At 45.0% G+C, this 14127-nt stretch overlaps 1 protein-coding gene across 1 annotated transcript in view; it reads right to left on the minus strand.

Moving 5' to 3' along the window:
* Window positions 1–1534: 1534 nt before the first annotated feature.
* Window positions 1535–14127, minus strand: part of LOC147464588 (kinesin-like protein KIN-14I) — a 64720-nt gene continuing 52127 nt past the window's right edge. The window contains exons 15-23 of the mRNA XM_086515941.1: window positions 5043–5138; window positions 4233–4565; window positions 4028–4154; window positions 3684–3886; window positions 3048–3230; window positions 2872–2967; window positions 2578–2775; window positions 2209–2480; window positions 1535–2097 (exon numbers count right to left, since the gene is read on the minus strand). Of these exons, the coding sequence (XP_086372067.1) occupies window positions 1830–2097; window positions 2209–2480; window positions 2578–2775; window positions 2872–2967; window positions 3048–3230; window positions 3684–3886; window positions 4028–4154; window positions 4233–4565; window positions 5043–5138 (1776 nt within the window). The 3' untranslated portion in view covers window positions 1535–1829. The remainder of the gene's footprint in view (window positions 2098–2208; window positions 2481–2577; window positions 2776–2871; window positions 2968–3047; window positions 3231–3683; window positions 3887–4027; window positions 4155–4232; window positions 4566–5042; window positions 5139–14127) is intronic.

Below are 14127 nucleotides of genomic sequence, written 5' to 3' on the forward strand. Positions count from 1 at the left end.
ACACATATGTCTCATGGTTTGCGGTGTGCCATTGGTCAGATACGCACATCCTCACATTAGCTGGAGATTGAGACTAGTAGATTCAGAGAGATACCAGCAGACAACACGATATGCCGCTTACGCCAGCTAGAGCCATAAACAGAGCTACATTACATATGTCACTGCACAAGATACGGGGCTATTTCCACTGCTTATTTAGAGAGGGTTTCGGTCCTTTCTCTAGGGTCATGAGTTATGAGGATCAGAGATGTCTTGGGCTATATCTACTTGAGTTACACAGATATAGAGACACTTTAGTACTTTACTAAGGAGAGATAGAGAGAGACAGTCCCAGAGACAAATTACATATTTCTTTTCACTAGATATGGGACAACCAGAGTAGAAGACATCACTGCAGAGCTCGGCCCACACTCATTCGACCACTATCGGCACTCTCATCGACCACTATCGGCCCACACTCATTTGACCATTACCGGCACTCTCATCAACCGAGCAATGGAGCTATGGAGATCCATACGGCCACGATTGAGGAGAGGAGCTACACAGCGTCAATGGAGACTACAACAAAGGATTCGAGCCATACTCTCTCCCGACATCCAGAGTGCAGATTAGGATGGATTCTTGTAGTAGTATCTTTGTTCTAGTTCTTTTGTACTCAGACATGGTATTAGATTCACCATTTTGTAACAGATTGGTCTCATAGGTCATTTTGGCCTTTTGAAGACGTTAATCTCTCTCTCTCTCTCTCTCTCTCTCTCTCTCTCTCTCTCTCTCTCTCTCTCTCTTTGTATCAGCTCACCCTTTGTATTACCTATTCCCTTTGTATCAGCTTTCACCCCACCCCTACCCACTATTTTCTTTTCAATTCTTTGTACTTTTTGTACCCAGACCTGGTATTAGATTCACCACATGTAACCTTTTGGTCTCATAGGTCATTTTGGCCTTTTGAAAACGTTAATATCTCATTTCATTTCTCTCTCTCTCTCTCTCTTCTCTCTCTCTCTCTCTCTCAAGCAGATCAAGACACCCACGACCTCGGAGGGTCTCCCACCACCGACGAAGGCTACAACAGAAGATACACATTACTCTAGCTCGACATCCAAGATGCCCAACCAAAGTACTGACCATGGAGGAGGTTGATGAGATCCGACATCGACGGATGAGAGACTTAATCTGGACCCCCCCCCCCCCCCCCCCCCCCCAAAAAAAAAAAAAATCTCGTCTCAATCCCGAATCAACTTCAAAATTATTTTCTTTCTCCTTAGTGTTTTGATGTCAGTTCTTTGTAAATTTGTACTTAGACATGATATCAGATTCACCAATTGTAAGTTTTTGGTCTCATAGGTCATTTTGGCCTTTCGAAGACGTTAATATAACATTTCATTTCATCTCTCTCTCTCTCTCTCTCTCTCTCTCTCTCTCTCTCTCTCTGTGTGTGTGTGTGTGTGTGTGTGTGGTGTGTGTGTGTGTGTGTGTGTGTGTGCGCTGCCGCCTACTTCCATCACTGAAAAGAAGAACCTCCAAAATGCCAATGGAAACACACGAAAAAGGGATTCGAAACATGTGAGGAGCTTTGGCTCTTCATATTACAAAAATGCTTGACATGAGCTGTTTTACAAGATGCCTTTTCCAAGGCAGTATCAAATTCCTATTACCATTTTGGTAGAAGTAAGAAAATGTCCTCTGTATATATTCTGTTGTCCTCTTCTGACAACCTCTCCTCCAACACCATCAAAAATGTGAGAGCTAGTAATACAAAATTTATACGGGCTAAGATGATGTTAGAATGAGGTGGGAGGGCGATGTTAAGAGTAAGAGAAAAATGTACATTACGAGCTGCGAGGAGCCTTCTTGGGACTCTTGTTGCTTTTTGTATCCAGGCTTCCATTGTTGCATGAAGGAGCTGGTTTCCCTTCGTTTGTTTCAGACTCTGAACGCTTGGGTGCTCTTTGCTCAGTAATCTCCTCCAGGTCCTCCTCCGCCGTTCTTCCTGCTTGCTCTTTCCAGTGGCTGACAAGCTTTCTTAATCGAATTACTTCCTTTGATGCTGTGTTCTTTGTTGCATCATTGACAATAGAGCGGACTCTTGTAGCATAGCTTTTAAACAAGAAGAAAGTGACAGCAAGGTTGAGATGATAGCCAACAAATGCAGAGGCAAAAGAAAAGGGAAAGAGAATATGTAGGCCATGAAGAACAAAGATCGGTTACCTGAGGGAATTGTGTGTCTCATCTATATTTGATTCTGCAGGGGAGATGTTAACTATCATTAGTGTTTTCGCATTGCCCCCGAGAGAGTCACTCATAAGCATTGTCAACTTATGGTTCCGGTAAGGGATGTGCTGAGTCTCAGTTGATAGAGCACTAATAACATCACCAAGAGCAGACAATGACTTATTAATGCTTTGTGCTTCTTTCAGCTGTTCACCAGCTGATCCAGATTTTTTTATCCTTTCCGAACCGGCCAAATCAACGAAACTTAGCTGTTGAAAGAGCAACCAATATCAAAACAGTACAAATAGCAGTACGAAAAATAAAAAAACAATTTATTGAAAACAAAGAAAAGATTTTAAAAGCCACCTTCCCCTTCACTTGAACTTGTGTCTGAAGGTTAGTACTCTCCACAACCACTGACAAAATGAGGTGAGAGCGTGAGCTTTCTGCATTCATTTGCGTTCCCGACGTATGGCGTTGCTCTAGGCCTTTTGCAACTATACCCTCCAACTCCTCTTTTGTAGTGATCGTAAGCATGGTCGTATTTTCTACAACCACTAGACCCTGGAGGTTTTGAAAACATAGAAGAATTTGTTTCTTTGACTACACAATACACTTCATGAGAAAAATTCCCTCAAAGGTTGACAAATAAGAACATACCTTAGCATCTTTTTTAATTTCAAGCTTCTGCCTCCTCGCATGCTTTGGCAGTAGTAAGTCTACAAGTGTATCTTGGTAAAGTTCTATCATGTAAGCCTAGGACATTGGCAAAAGAGCATTATAATACATATGAAGAATTTAAGCCACATTTAAGAACCATTCTCAAAGACTACAACCTTAAGAGTGAAGCAAAACTTGTTCCTGTCTCTTTGTAAGATTCTAAATAGCTCATCTGTGGCTCGAGGTGTCAAGCCAGGAAAACTCTCAGAGCCGTAGATTGTGAAGGTTTTTCCTGACCCAGTCTGCCCGTATGCAAAAATGCACACATTGTATCCATCCACTGCCGATTGAACTAAGAACTGCAACAAAACCTTTTGCTTAAAGAAATCCCAGAAAAAGCCAATTCACCATAGCCAGAACATTAAATTTGTGCCCGCATGAATAAAAACAAAGCTATTGAACTTGTGAGGAAAAGAAATGCCACATGAACACTCAAATATTCACGTATAGGAGGTACAGACAGTGTATATTCATACATATGTATCCCGCATGCAAGGGTTGTCCACCAAGTTCCAATGCATGCCTCCCGTACAAATTAAAAACAAGCACACACGTACACTCTATACGCTTACCTCACAACAAGATGCCTTTTTGCAAGTGCCCTGACACACTTTTTTTAGTAATGTCCCAAGAAGAGACTTTTTTTAGCACTGTCCCAAGAAGACGCACGCTTGTTTTATTTATGTCCCAAGAAGACACACGCACACACACGCGCGCACACATTCAGATAACACACCAAAACAACGCATTACCTTTGTATTTTGGAATAACTCCTCCTGCGAAGAGCTATCGTCAAAAACATGATCAAACTGATGCTGCTTTGGTTTTTCATCTTTCCAAGGGTGCTCCAATGTAAACTCGTCAGGTGAAGCCAACACAGGTTTCTGCCCCTCGGCCACTTCTTTCTCAGTCAACGGACGCCATCGAGCATAGACCCTTATTTTGCCTTTCATATCTGAGTTTGAAAGCAATTACATCAACTTAAAGAACATACAGCCATAAAACAAATTGAATCTGCAAAAAGGTGTGTCCATGTTGCTTTTCTTTTCTTTTTTTCTTTTTTTTTTTGGGTTGGGGGGGGGGGGCACAAACCAACCTTCCATCATGTTGAAGTACCGCTTTCTAAGGACTTGCTCTTCCTTGTAAAGAGTCTCCATTTCAGCAAGCTGCTCTGCCTGTTTCTTGAGAATGGCAGCAGTCTGAGCATTCTTTCTGTCAATGTCCTGCAGTGGAAAATTCATATAAATCTTGCGGAGGAAATCTGTCAAAGCCCAAATACACCATAAGAGAAAAAAGACTACCTCTTTCATTTCTCGCAGTTCTTCTAGCTCCTTCATGCTTCCTTGAAGTGCCTCCAGCTCTGAGGTGCGGAGAGCAAGCATCGACTCCGTTGCACTGAAATCCTGTGTCTGCTCCAGCAGTTTCTTTTCAAGATCTGCCACCCTTCTTCTAAGGATGTCACGCTCTTGAGTGAATGCTTTTTCTATCATCTGCGTGTCGTTTAACTTTTTTCGCTCAGCCCTACTTAATTTTTGCTCGAGTAGATCCTTATCATTAGCTATCTTCTTCACTGTCTCTTGGACCAGACGCAGCTCCTCAACCCTCACTTTTAACTCGTTCCGAAGATCATTGACCTGCACAGAGCAATAGCTCGTACTTAGATAGAAGCACCCAAATGCCAGTGTGTGTGCATGTGTGCAAATGAACACAAGCATTAGTGTGTGCGTGCGTGTGCATGTTCTCCACACACACACCTGGAGGCTGGGACCCCATGCATAAGCCATTCATGTGCAGTGTAAGCTGCACTATACACCATATGCAAGTGTGTGTAATTTAACTGTTCATAATTTCTCGTTTTCTTGGCAAGGATGACTTGAACTCTGCCCTATTTCAGTTTGTTGATATAACAATGTTTTTCACAGCAAAGAAGATGTTTACGTCCGTGTGTGTGTGTGTGTGTGTGTGTGTGTGTGTGTGTGTGTGTGTGTGTGTGCGCGCGCGCGCGCACGGGTGCATGCGCATGCGTCACAGAGAAAGAGAGAGAGAGAGAGAGCATTTGAGCAGCCTATACCAGTCCACAATCTCCAAAACAGATTTTCAAATTCATTTACCTGGGTATCGGAAGCACAGTTCTTCAGTGTTTGAGCTCCTTGGATGCTAGCCTTATGTAATGAACCCTCAAGTGCAAACTTTTCCATAGTCATATTCTGAAAATTAAAACTAACTCTCTCTCTCTCTCTCTCTCTCTCTCTCTCTCTCTCACAGATGACGTGGCATGTCTACCCGGACGAGCCCCAATGGAAACTGACAGATTGAAAGTTATAAGTTGTTCCAAAAAAAAAAGAAAATCGCGTGGTCTTGCTGACGTGGCAGGCTGTACGGACAGCTCCGCGATTCGCGCTGCCTGCTGACGCGGCATCCGTACGGACTTCCACAATTTATGGAGGCTGCTTTAGCGCAAGCCTGAGGGACCAGATGCTTTGAGACTTGTAGCTTTTCCTCAACTGCTTTTGGAAGGCCCAGAGCCTTTAGAAGAGTTGCCAGGGCCTCTCTCTCCCTCACATTGGCTTGGGAGCACTGAGCAGAGAGGGGACCCTCCGACATTGTACTTTGCTTAGAAATTAATGTAAAAAGAAATACCGAAAAGGGGCACCAGACTTTGGGGCCAATACCTCTCGGCACAGAACTACACAGGGCCGTGTCATCTCTCTTTGAATTGTGATTAAATTGTTAAGTGGTTTTTAAGTGCTCTCTCTTGTGTCGTGCCAAATTCTTGACTGGGGCTGTCCAAGTCTCTTACAGTGGTATCAAAGCTCAGTCAATTTTCCTTCTACGGAGAATCCGATTCCTTCTACCGCGACACACATGAATTTAGTCGACGAAGCCCGCAAGGAGCAAACTGTTTCACTTGACCAATCAAGTTTGGGTGAGAACACGGAAGATTCGAATGGACAACGTCCACTTGTCAACTCGAGAGAAGAATACGGGCCATTCCCACCTACGGAATATGAACCAATGGAGATGCACAGTCAACAACAGGTTGATGCCTGTGCTCGGTAGATGCTCGAGTATTCAAGAGATCCCCAGTATGCGAAATTTTTGACCAAGCACCCAATCGACGAAGTGCATTCGCAACGGCGTACGGCCATCGACTCACCTCTAAAGCCAGCTTTGAAGAAAACACATGCTTCGCAGATGTATATAGAAGATGAACTTGACGAAGTAGTAGGAAGGCGAGTCGACCGATTCTTGAAGACCAAGAAGCAATCGAAGAGACACCCTGGCTACATGGATCACCACTCTACTTTCACAATTGCACGAAAGACAAAGAAGCGCGTACACTTTGAGGTGTTTCCAATTCTTCTTCATACTCTTCTAATAGTTCCGATAGCTCTTCCTCTGATTCCAGTGATGAGGACAGAAAGAGCTGGAAACGAAGAAAGACTCAAAGACACGCAAAGAACAAGAAGAAGAGCAGATCCCACCAAAGATCTCGAAGGTATTCAGAAAGTTCTAAGGAGGATTCATCCTCTTCTGAGAGTTTGGACTCCGATGAGCAGATGTTTTACTCTAAGAGGAAGCACTTTTACAGAGCCAACCAATGTGACTTTCTCGAGGACGAGCAAGAACACCATGCATTTCAAGGAAAAGGTGGACAAGCCCTCAAGTTTGATACTTTTTCGGGCTTTCGAGACACTCATAGAGCCCTCGCCTTTATTCAACAGTTCAACCTAACTTACTCTGGGGGGCACTATTCAGAGCACTCCAAGGTCTGGTGGGCAGCACCTTATCTGAAGGGAAATACACAGACATGGTGGCCCATCCTATTGTTGCGAAAGGAAGCACCAACGAAGTGGCTACAGTTCATGCGACTTTCACTTCTTCTTGGCTCACACAGGAATACGAATGTGATGTGATCACCGCTTGGAATCATCTTCGGATGACCAAGGAAGATACTGTCACAAACTGCTGACGTGTCAAGTCACTGAAGAGCAGAGCAAACCCTCAGATCACGGCCGAGGGGCCTAAACCCTAAGAAGAACAAGCAACAGGAAAAGAAATCCTACCAACTTATGGGACCCCGTCTAATGGGGCCCAATGACATAAAGAAATTAAAATCAAGTTGGATCCTCACACAGAGACACAAAAGACAACGTAGAAACTGATGACGTGGTAGCTGTGCGGACAGCCCGGAAATTGCGTTGACATGCTGACGTGGCAACCTACACGGATTTCCACAATTTGCGATGCTGACGTGGTAGTTGTACAGGTTTCCGTAAATCACGCTAGTAGCTTTTTGGCATTGCTTTTGGACCATATGCTTATGGATTTTGAAGGCTTTTCATGTAAACTGCTTTTGGGCCTAGGGCCTTTAAATATGAGGCCATGGGCTCATTCTCTGGGATGCTTCCTGGAGAAGGTGCAGAGTCTAGAGTACTGGCGTTGTACAGAGAACCAAGTAATATAAAGAAATACAGAAATGGGCGCCCAAGTTTGGGGCCAATACTCTCTGAGGTGGAATTCCGCCAATCCATGTCGCGTGTCGCCTCTCTCTCAGTTCAATTGTTATTGAAGTGCTAAAAGTCTATTCTTTTCTATTGGCACGTGGTGCCCGTCTTGTGATAGATACTTTAGATATCTATTGCCAGAGAATTTGGGATACTTTTCTATCGGCCTCTTCTTTTAAAAAGATCACTTTTAAGCAATAAATCGAGGATTTTGTTGTGGTATACCCAAAGAGATATGAGATTACTGTTTATTACAAAAGTTCGAGTCCATACAACAATTGATGGACATGCTAAGCAAGGGTTTGCAATGCATGCAGGTACGCTTACGTATCCAACTGATCAACTTTTGACAACAAGGACCGGACAAAATTCAAATAACGATAACAGAAGAAGAGAAAAGCTTCAAAAAAAGAAAGACACGTCCCCTATTGACAGAGGAAGAGCGAGTTGCGTACCTCAAAGAGAGGAAGTGTTTCGGATATGGAGAACATGGGCAAGTGTCGACACAATGCCCACACAAGGCACCCAGAGGACAATCTGAAGACAAGCCAAAGAGTTCTAGAGCAACCGAAGAGTGCGGAAGAAAAGGAAAGATGAAGGCACAACTGGTATCAGACTGTGTGGGGACCGACCCTGATCAAATGGATGAAAGTACTAAACTTTGCAGAGCATGGGGCAAAGTGCGAGACCAAGAAGCCCTAATTTTCTTTGATGGACGAACCAAGGCCAACTTTATTTCCACCGAATTGGCAGCTCGACTTGGAATTACGCCCGAGGAAATGGGGCCACATGCCGAGGTTGTTCTAGCAGCACCCAGACGGGATGTTGCAATTACCCCTGTCATTGGCAAACTTCAGTTGCATTGTTAGGGGTATTTAGGGCACGAGGACTTTTACATCATGCCTCGGCCCTCTGGACGGATGTGACGTCCTCCTAGGAATCCCTTGGTTCCACAAGAACAGCGTCGTGGTCGATTATAGGGCAAGGAAGGCCATCTTGAAAAATAAGAAGGGCAAAGATATTGTACTTGATGCAAAACTGGAGGGCGAGTCCATGCCACATGTATCAGCTTCAACCGTTTCCAAATTAATAAAATCCACTCTTTTTGTTTACTCAGTTTTCTTAAAAAAACTAAATGATGATCAAAGGTCAAATGTGTCTGATCTCGAAAAGGAACAACAAGAGTTTCAGGACGCTCAGGCTGACTATTTCTCTGAAGGCTTACCAAGCGAGTTACCTCCTTCACGTCCTGAAGGTCACACGATTGATTTGATTCCCAGTAGTATACCACCAAACAACCACCTTACCAAGTTAGCTGTCACCAGCGTGTGACTACTATCTATCCTTTTTGTTGATTTCTTTCTTATTATCTATTTACTTTCACTTTTTGGAAACACCCCTCGGGAAATCTAACTGCCCTGCATTGCATAGCTAGTGTGGAACTGTCCAGAGGGAGTCCAGGCCTGAGGGCAAGACAACACTAAGGTTGGACAAGGACTATGGTTAGCCAAGTGGGGTCATTGACTAGCCAAAGTGGAATCCTTTGCTACAGAGGCTACATTTCAGTTCTGGATGTGGCCGCAGTGTACAAAGAGGGTCGGATGACCTAGAAAGATACAATGGCAGCATCTCCTAAAATTTAGGGAACTGCTATTTTGGGACTTGAAAATGTGTTGACGTCATTACCTCCGGAATGACAAGGCGAACATTTTCTTACTCTGTCGTGAAGTCAACTGGGCAACCGGTTGGGATATTTTTAGACGGCAACCCCGAAACGGGAAAATGCTTGTAAAAGTGCCAAGTGGCACCTTCTGGTGCACTTGCCTCATGCAACAAGAAGTGGCGCTGAATTTAGGAGGGAAAGAGCCTCATTTTCAGATTTTGTCACAGGTTAAGAGCTATGGAGTGCTTGCTTTCCCTCTTATGCACAGTGCGGTGCCAGGAGTGATGCCCTGCACGCTACGCACTGCCCTCTCTCTCCCCTTTGGCAGTATGTTATGCCCCTCTAGTGGGCTCTTCATTTGACCAATGTACAGTTGTGTGGGTTCATGCGCGATTGCCGAGGCAAGAGCCTCTTGCACAGGTACTGGATTAGCTAGCGGCTAATCCCCCCGCAGGTACAGGTGAATTCGGAGAGGTTTCACGCCAGAAATCTCGTCCGATTCAAAGGGCAAGTAGCCCTACAGGTGCGGGAGCTCGAGGACTTGCTAGGGATGCGACCGGCACGCGAAACGGAGCCCGAAACAGTGAATTACAGCCTGCTGTGTATTTTTGCAGGTTTAGGGTTTTGGCCCTAAACGGACCCTAATACCCCCAAGAGGTTCGGGGACGCAAGGGGACCGCTGTACAGGCGATCTGGCGCATTTTCAGGGCTGAAAACAGAGAATTCAGCGTGCTACAGTTTCTCGCCAGGTTTTGCAAAGTGCCCGTATGCGTCGGGAAAGTCAGTCAATGCGTGGGAATACTGACCGTGAAGGGTTCTAGTACAGTTATGCTGCCGAAATCGGGCTGGAACAGTGGAAATTCAGCCGAGTTTGTGCAGGGCAGCTTGTAGGGAACCACAGCGTTTATTCCCTCTTTTGAACAATAAAGAAATACCGAAAGGGGCGCCTAAGTTAGAGGCCAATCTGGTGTCTGTCTACTCATACAGGTGCAATCTAGCAGCCTGTATCCCTCTCCCCTTTGTTGCGTCTTGAAAGTACAGGTAAAATAGACGACTAATAATGGGTGAAAGCTAAATCAAGGTTTGAAGTAAAGTCTACCGCCCTTTTTGGATTGAACAGGCCGGTTTCATGGTTCCATTGCCGGGATTAAATCACTTTTTCCCATAGAAGTGAGCCTTGGTCAGTTTTGGGCTTGAAGACACAGGGGATCATAGACCAGACACAGGGAATTGTAATTATGGCTGACAGACCAGATGATGTGACTGAAGAGGTTTCCTCTTCACAGGGTCAACAGACACATGAAGTGGGTGAGTCCTCAAGACCACCACAGACTGATGATGATATATTCAGGACCCAGTTGGCTACTGCTGTGGCTATGTTCACACAAGTAATGCAGAACCCAAGGTTTTTAGCCTTTCTGCAACCTCCTGTTCCGTCTCAGCAAGTTGGGTCACTGGATCATATTCAAAAGCCTGTTAAGGCTCGAGCACAGGTGATTCCTACCGCACAGTCAATGGAAACACCTGTACACTTGACGGAGAACATGCAGTCTCCACAACGTATGCCTAAGGTGCAAGAACAGGTGGCTGAGATGCCAGTCTTTCAAGCTGTACCAGCTCAGCCCGCCACCTTTCAACAACCTATAGCTGGTTCTAATGGGCAGGGAAGCAACTTACAGGCTATGCAACAGGTCTTCCCACCACCTTCAGTACACCCTGGCTATTTTGGAGGTGGATCGGTATTCCAGAGCATGGCTGGTCATGCACTTGGAAATCAGTTTTATACGCCAGGAACAGTGTTTGGGGGTGCTCAAACGATGATGCCTAACCCCATGTACAGTGTCATGGGTATGCAACCAGGGTTTCAGAGCACTCAGGGCCAATTTGGGATGCCACAAGCAAATTTTGGTATGGCTGGAATTACAAATCAGCAGCCAAATATGGCATTTTCAGGTCAAGTTAATAGCGGCCAAGGAACACAGATGAACCCTAATAGTGTTCCCCACGCATTGACTGACTTTCCCGACGCATACGGGCACTTTGCAAAACCTGGCGAGAAACTGCAGCACGCTGAATTCTCTGTTTTCAGCCCTGAAAATGCGCCAGATCGCCTGTACAGCGGTCCCCTTGCGTCCCCGAACCTCCTGGGGGTATTAGGGTCCGTTTAGGGCCAAAACCCTAAACCTGCAAAAATACACAGCAGGCTGTAATTCACTGTTTCGGGCTCCGTTTCGCGTGCCGGTCGCATCCCTAGCAAGTCCTCGAGCTCCCGCACCTGTAGGGCTACTTGCCCTTTGAATCGGACGAGATTTCTGGCGTGAAACCTCTCCGAATTCACCTGTACCTGCGGGGGGATTAGCCGCTAGCTAATCCAGTACCTGTGCAAGAGGCTCTTGCCTCGGCAATCGCGCATGAACCCACACAACTATACATTGGTCAAATGAAGAGCCCACTAGAGGGGCATAACATACTGCCAAAGGGGAGAGAGAGGGCAGTGCGTAGCGTGCAGGGCATCACTCCTGGCACCGCACTGTGCATAAGAGGGAAAGCAAGCACTGCATAGCTCTTAACCTGTGACAAAATCTGAAAATGAGGCTCTTTCCCTCCTAAATTCAGCGCCACTTCTTGTTGCATGAGGCAAGTGCACCAGAAGGTGCCACTTGGCACTTTTACAAGCATTTTCCCGTTTCGGGGTTGCCGTCTAAAAATATCCCAACCGGTTGCCCAGTTGACTTCACGACAGAGTAAGAAAATGTTCCCCTTGTCATTCCGGAGGTAATGACGTCAACACATTTTCAAGTCCCAAAATAGCAGTTCCCTAAATTTTAGGAGATGCTGCCATTGTATCTTTCTAGGTCATCCGACCCTCTTTGTACACTGCGGCCACATCCAGAACTGAAATGTAGCCTCTGTAGCAAAGGATTCCACTTTGGCTAGTCAATGACCCCACTTGGCTAACCATAGTCCTTGTCCAACCTTAGTGTTGTCTTGCCCTCAGGCCTGGACTCCCTCTGGACAGTTCCACACTAGCTATGCAATGCAGGGCAGTTAGATTTCCCGAGGGGTGTTTCCAAAAAGTGAAAGTAAATAGATAATAAGAAAGAAATCAACAAAAAGGATAGATAGTAGTCACACGCTGGTGACATACCCCCCTCTTGAAATCTCAAACGTCCTCGTTTGCATCTATGTCGTACATGCTTACTGTCAACACTGATGTATTCAACACCTGTCGACACATATACGACACATACATGCTCATTGTCAACCCTGGTGTATTCAACTCCTCGTCGACTCATGTATTGCCTGCGTGTGAACCCTGTCCCAATGACATAGTGGTAGCTTCGCACTCTGCCATTGCTTTGAGTCACTAACTTTCCAATGACAAAATGGTAGCTGCACATTTTGCCACTGTCTTATAGTACACGTTGGATCCCGTAACACTTTCGAGCATACCCAAACCGACAGTTTAAGAATGCAGTTACACATGTACTCTTCAATAGAAGCAATCACTGTATCCTTGACAAACTGACAAGAAATACTCACTTCTATAGCACTAACCAAACTTTTGGACATTCCATAAGAGCAATTGCCAAACTGACAATCTGTACAGCTCTAACATTCATGTAACAGGTATTTCATTTGAGCTCACTTTAAATACCATGTACATCATTTGTTTCAGAAGCCATTGTCACACTGACAATCCATTTAGCTTTGAAACTCAAGGGGTCAAGGTAGGTTGCAAACCGAAGGCTTCAAGGTAAAGTGATAACACAGTTGGTGACTCTCCAAGTTCACCTTCTTCCATCCACTTAGCATCCATTGGTGGATAGTTTCTGAACTTTACCAAGTAACGCCTAGCAACCTTGCCTTTCACTTTCCTTTCTTTGTGTGCCAAAATCTGTTCAGGGACCAAGATCTCGTCAAGTTCCTCGACTTCTGGCTAATCTTCAGCTGCAATATCTTCTAGCACATCACCCACATAGGGTCTGAGAAGACTCACATGAAACGCATTGTGAATCTTCCAACTGTCAGGCAATTTCAGCCTATATGCAACATCACTGATTATGTCGCACACTTGAAAAGGCCCATAGTAACGCATGCTGAGCTTTGGAAACAGTCTTTCCTTGCCCTTCATTTTCTTTAACCTTGCCTTTTCAAAGCGTAAAAGCACCCAATCACCAAGTGAATATACCACTTCACGACGGTAACTATCAACTGCTTTCTTTTGCTTTGCCTGAGTCCTTTCTAAGGCCACTTTGACCTTCTTGTACATTTCATCCATGTCCTAAACATACTTATCTGCTTCAAATATCTTGTCCTTTGTATGCAGTATGGGAGGAACTTTCTTGCCACCTTCAACTATCTCAAAGGGTGCCTTGCCAGTTGATGAATGCACTGTATTATTGTATGCATACTCCACCAATGGCAAATACTGCTCCCACTTTCCTTTATGCTCTGACACATAACACTTCAGCAGATCTAGGACAGTAGAATTTGCCTCTTCTGACTGCCCATCTGTTTGAGGATGAAATGACGAAGAGAATTTGAGCGTGGTGCCCATATTCTCAAACAAACCTCTCCAGAACAAACTTGTCATGCGTGGATCACGGTCGCTAACAATCGACTGTGGCATGCCATGATACTTGAAAATATTGCTCATAAACAAGCGTGCCATCTGATCTGGCTTTATCTTCTTCCTGACAGGAATAAAATGAGCCTGTTTGCTGAATCTGCAAATAATGGTCCAAATACCATCGTTTCCTGTCTGCGTTCTCGGAAGATCAAAGATAAAATCCATAGCAATACTTTCCCATGGTTTATCTGGAATAGGTAGTGGTTGCAATAACCCTGGTGCCTTTTGCCTGTCAAACTTGACCTTTTGGCATATTAGGCATTCTCGCACAAAGGCATCCACATCCCTTCTTAATGTAGGCCAATAGAAGAATGTCTCAACCGCTTTAACTGTAGCATCGATACCACGATGCCCTGCATACGGTGGGACATGACTCTCTTCCATAACTTTGC

This window comes from Adiantum capillus-veneris, chromosome 1 (genome assembly GCF_014529385.1).
Source record: "Adiantum capillus-veneris isolate H3 chromosome 1, ASM1452938v2, whole genome shotgun sequence".
NCBI lineage: Eukaryota > Viridiplantae > Streptophyta > Polypodiopsida > Polypodiales > Pteridaceae > Adiantum > Adiantum capillus-veneris.